The sequence below is a fragment of the Bombus impatiens genome, unplaced genomic scaffold (assembly GCF_000188095.3).
Source record: "Bombus impatiens unplaced genomic scaffold, BIMP_2.2 scf_0641, whole genome shotgun sequence".
Lineage (NCBI taxonomy): Eukaryota > Metazoa > Arthropoda > Insecta > Hymenoptera > Apidae > Bombus > Bombus impatiens.
The window spans coordinates 15847-21665 of NT_177060.1; the positions used below are offsets into that span (position 1 = coordinate 15847).

Sequence of the window (5819 nt, forward strand, 5' to 3'; positions counted from 1 at the left end):
ATTCCCTTACTTTCTGAACGAAGGCTATCCTCGATGTATCCGAAGATCTCGTGTCCTCAGACACACCCCATCATAGCTTCCCTCTGCAGCATCATCGCGACGGAGAGTAATTCCCTCGTGAGGTCTTATTAGCGAGTTACTTAATGCCTGTACGCTCGGTGGATATTCCACGTTTTCGCAAAGAGTCCGACTTAGATTTTTGTGAGCACGTACATCTATCATCCCGTTGACCGCGGGTTCGTTATTGAACCTAAGACCATCATCACTAGTATCGCGAGTGTCCAACCGTCGCGATCGATTGTCGAGTCGGTAGTATCCATACTCGTATTAACAGACCGTACCTTCGTTATAACACGACGATGGCCAATTCCAATGAAGATCTATCAAACGCCCACAATCTTATTCCCGACCCTTCCCCGACATATATATGTCGTGTTCGCATTAAAAATAGGGTTAGGGGTGTTTAACGAACTTTTACTAAGATTAGCTATTGTTATTATACAATAGAGGTAATGTTTATTAACACAATCGTAAGTATTACGAAGTTATCAGGTAACCGCGGTGATTAGACACTAATCCAAACGAGATGTATTTGCGAGTAAATGTAGCAGGATACCAATCCTTGAATGACGCGTACCGCCAAGCCGTGAGAGCAACACGGGAATTGAAACAAGGAGGCGACTGGACACGATACCAACGTCGGACACCTCCGAACAATTATAACACTCGTCCTCTGAACAATAACAAAAACATCGGGAACAATCGTCAAGATCGGAGATTTATACCGCCGTTGCAGAATCGTCCAAACGATCCGGGACAAAACTCTATAACGTGTGATTATTGTAAAAAAACCTGGGCATTTGGTAAAAGATTGCTACAGATTTAAAACCAGAATAGACGTTGAGATAATAGTACCTTACAAGTCGGGGCAGTCGGGAAACCAGCCAACTCCTTCGAGAGTGAGGGGCGAACCTCGAAGGAGCGACGCTGTGAATTGCCTATGAGTACAAGCGGCAACGAGAATACCGACACCACAACCTTCAATCATTACAATAAAACCATCGTGCAGTCGTGCATGGGAACGAAGAGAATATCTGGAGAATCGATAATTAAAATAGAAGGAAGTGGACAGAAAAACAACCAACAATGCGCAAGAATCGGATTCTGTTTCGGAAGAAGACCTGTCCGAATTGTTTCGATAAAGATAAACGAAACCCCGAGCACTCCAACCGCAAGAATAGTCTCCCCAGACTTGAAAACTAAAACTAATTTGCTATTAGACTCCGGATCAGAAATAAATATCATTAAAAAACCTGCCTTGCCCGATTCAGCGATCATCAACGAGCAAGAATCAATCGAAGTTCGAGGAATTACGGCAACGAGTCTGGTCACTCTAGGGCAGACAGTAATACAGGTTGCGGGCCATCCAGTTATTTTTCATGTAGTTGATGACTCATTGCTGATCGATCAAGCTCGATCATCGCTCCAAAGCTCGTTTGGATTACGAGCGAAAGCATGTCAAGTGGGGAAATATTTACATTCCCTTCGATACAAGAGAAAAGGTAATCGTGCCGAAACGAAGTTCGGTACCATGTACTATCAACATTACAATTCCGAAGATAAACGAAGGATTTATTCAAAAAATCGAGCCAATTAAGGGAGTCTATTTTGATATTGCAGTTGTGAGGAATCATAAGAGAAGAGGTTATATGAGAATAACAAATACTACACCTACAATGGTAGTTAAAGAACTTGAAAATCTCACCTCGCTCCCTAGCATGACGTGCAATGCGATTTTAAAATCAAAAGAAAGTAGAGTTGACAAAATAATTGAATTATTACGACTCGAACACTTGAACAAAGAGAAGAGAAGAAACGGCGGAAAATTAATTCGGAAGAATCAAGATAGATTTCATATTCCAGAAGACACGCTGAAAGGAACTGAAGTTCTAGAGCATCGAATAATTACAATGCATGATATACCAATTAATATCAAACAGTATCGTTACTCATCTGCACATCGAGAGGAGATAAATCGTCAAGTTCAAGAATTACTGGACACTGATGTCGTAGAACCATCGACATCTCCGTACAATTCTTCGTTATGGATTGTGCCGAAGAAACTAGACTCGCGAAGAAACAAACGTTGGAGATTAGTTATTAATTATAGAAAGCTTAATGATAAAACGATCGGCGGTGTTTATCCGCTCCCCAACATCACAGAAATGTCGGATCAATTAGGAAGTGCGAAATATTTTTTCACGTTTGACTTGGCATCAGGCTTCCGACAGATCCGAATGGCCCAGGAGGATGCCCACAAAACGGCATTTTCAATACCATATGGGCAGTTTCAATTCAAAAGAATGTCCCTTGGATTAAAAAACGCCCCAACAACGTTTCAACCCTTGATGAACTCAGTGCTATCAGAATTGCAAGGAGTAGAACTATTCATCCGTCTGGACGACATAAATCGAGAAGATACATTCAACAATTTTAAAACAGTGTGGCGGATGAAAAGAGAGTTGTGCGTTTCGTCCCGGGACTACCGGTGGACTCGTCCGTAAGGCTATGCCCGGGAGTCCCTGCGCCTTAGACGTAGAGGGAGTCTCGCTAGGTGCGGTATTTGTATCAATCGCTCGTATATTCGACCGCTAGCGAGTTAGACAGACTCGTTGTCGTCGTAGCCCTCTAGTGTTGGCGGTTGGTACCAGCAGATCGCCCGGGAGGTGTTGCGCCGCGTTGATGCCTCGACCTGTCGGCGTCCTGTTGATACCGATCCGCTACAACAGCATTAATCATAAAACCTATTCTACAATATCCGGATTTTTCCAAACCCTTCAACCTCACGTGAGATGCATCGGGATACGCAATAGGCGGAGTATCGAGTCGCTAATCGCGTATACCTCTAGACTACTAAACCTCGCAGAATAAAACTATTCTAGCATAGAAAAGGAATGTCTGGCAATCGTCTACTGTGCGATGCATTTCAAACCACACCTGTATGATAGGAAATTTACTATAGTAACTGACCACAAACCACTAGTATGGATGAATTCCATTAAGGATCCCACATCGGGAATTTGGAAATGGAAACTGACTGAGTTTGATATTCAATACAAGGAATGACGAACAAATGCAAACGCAGATGCATTGTTTGGAAAAGAGAAACGAGATTCGCTAGATCGATATCCACATCTAAACAGATTTCAATTGGATGCCTCGACCGAGAACTCTGAAACAACTCGGCAACGAGGGAAAGACGCAAGACAAACGGTACATGCAGAATTAAAAATTTCGGAAACGCGAGACTCAGTTACGAGAGTGAATGATTATAAAGTGATATTCGTCGATATACAGAGCGCTCCAATAGATAAAGGAGCCTTGGAGATGAAGAAAATAGGAAGGCTACCGCATTACGAAAGACTCATGTTGGAAAGAGCAAGTTTGAATCAAGACTCCGAAAAATACATCGTATCCCTATTGGTAAAGGAAGACCGAAATATTCCTATAAGGCCAGAAAATTTACTAAACTCGTTGAGATATCTACTGGACGTAGTAAATGAAAAACAATTAACGTCCTTTAGCAATAGTAAAGGAAATTCGGAAGAGATACTTTGCGACACACAATCAAGAAATGGAAGGAAGTATTTATGGAAAAATCCATAACTATCACCATCTGCAATGGGGAAATAATCACACCACCAGTTGAAATGCGAAATAATATAATACGAGAAAAACATGAGTCGTTTGTAGCAGGACACAAAGAAGTAACGAAGACTTATCGGAGAATACGACAGCATTATTACTGGGAAAACATGAAGAGGGAAATTCAAGAATATGTAAGAATCTGTAGAGAATGCCATTACATATAGAGTTTGACGTATATTTAGTGGCTATAATTTACGATACTATGACAATGAGACCGTGGCGAGTGTTTCTACTGAAGTATCGGCAGCAGGCGAGAAGCAATTCGAAAAATGTACAAGTAGACCAGTAGAATGCATTATGCTATGTGAAAATTTTGTTGCATGTGGCAAGAATGCATGTTGTTCACGTGAGATTTATAAAAAGAAGCGAGAGAATTTTGTGTAAATAGTTGAAGAAAGGTTGAGAGTCATTTGAGAGTCGAAAGAGAACTTAAGAGAATTTTGAGAGAATTGTGACTATTATTCTGACGCAGCGTCGTTTTTTTTTATTATAACTATACTATATATACATTTTATTATTTTATACATTATCGAGTAAAAGCTTAAGGTCGAGTAAAAATTTAGTTCGAAAATATTTCAACCCCAGCTGTAATATGAACAATTTTTCTGAATCAGATTTAAACGATACAATCCTTTCTGTAATTTAAGCGGTTTCCAATAAGTACCTCGATGTGGCGTAAATATAAAATTGCGAATAAAACAGAAACATGAAAGGGATTTGGACGGATGATTCGAAAAATATTGAATGGAAAACACGTATAAAATTTATTCTCCGTTGATTGTACAAACCGAGTAAATGCATATTATTCTCCAAAATTCCCAGTACGACAGTGTCAATTGGTTACATATATGTTGTTTGCAGTACCAGCAATAAACTGCGTTTCTTTATAAAGCAAGGTCCACGGTCGAATGAAATAAATCTTCGAAAATATTTTTCATCTGTTTGAAATAGCACTCCGAAATTGTATCTGCTTTTCATAATACGGCTGCTGAAGCACAATTTGTTTTTGCATATTTATCAAACCGAAACATCAATGCACGCATACAGATCATGCATCGTGGTTGCATTTTTATCATTTGTCGTAATCGCGCAGTTAACGGCTATCGTCCTATAATATCTGAGATCGTGGATGTAAATAATAAATTATTATTTAACGTAACTCCTCTATTTGTAAAAAAAATATAAGCAGTTTTACATAGAATAATATATTTCACACAAACGTAGAAAAACGAGTTTCAAATTGAATTTTTTCGAATTTGTTTTGCATATTCTATCCTTGTTATAACGTGTTACTAAAACATGTTAAAACAAAAGTTAATTGCCACACATTAATCAAAACTTGAGTGCATGCATGTAGCGATGTTACAATGTATCACATCTATATATATCTGAAATGAATAAGATGTCTGGCAGGACTTTTTGATTAGATAAAGAACTTGGTAAATTTTCTTTACAATCTCCAAATGAATCTCCGGGCCAATTTCTCGCGAATTCGAAAGAAACACTCGCTGCAGAAAAGAAGTACGATAAGTTACAGCCGATGTACATACAAATGAGGTAAATGAGATACAATTTGCAATAACAGCTGTTGCAAGCTTTCAGGTATTTGCGTATCTCACTATAAAAAGGCATTACACAGAAATGATTTGCATATTATATATGAAATAACATTTCATGACGGAACATATAAAATATTAAAATATTAAAAAGGTAAAGAGAAAGATTCTTCGTTCAAATAAAGTTCTGGAAACCTCTCTTGACCGTTTCTCTGTTTCATTTCAAAAATATTACCGGCATAAAGGTTTCCCGATAAAAAGGATCCATGCAAGGGCTGTTTGACCAACTTAAAACGAATGAAATTTTTATTGTAAAGAAAGTTTGCCAAAGATCGAAATAAATGTCGAGAGAATATAGTTGCCGAAGCCTCGTATCCTTGTTCCTTTTGTTCCCTGTTCGATGTTGACTGCAGCAGAATATCGCAATAGCCGTTGATTGTTCGACCAATCGCGGGGAGACGCAGTCGCTAAGAGAGACGTCAACGGGGGTCGTAAATCCCCGTTACGATTATAACAATCGACACCACGAATTGATCGATCCCCTGATTTCCGTTG

The 5819-nt window shown here is 39.3% G+C and overlaps 1 protein-coding gene across 1 annotated transcript; it reads left to right on the top strand.

Annotated features, from left to right (window-relative positions):
* The first annotated feature begins 2225 nt into the window (after window positions 1-2225).
* Window positions 2226-3666, top strand: LOC112213408. The gene is made up of 2 exons (XM_024369839.1): window positions 2226-2501; window positions 3358-3666. The coding sequence occupies exons 1-2, from the start codon at window positions 2226-2228 to the stop codon at window positions 3664-3666; spliced, it is 585 nt and encodes a 194-aa protein (XP_024225607.1).
* Window positions 3667-5819: the final 2153 nt, after the last annotated feature.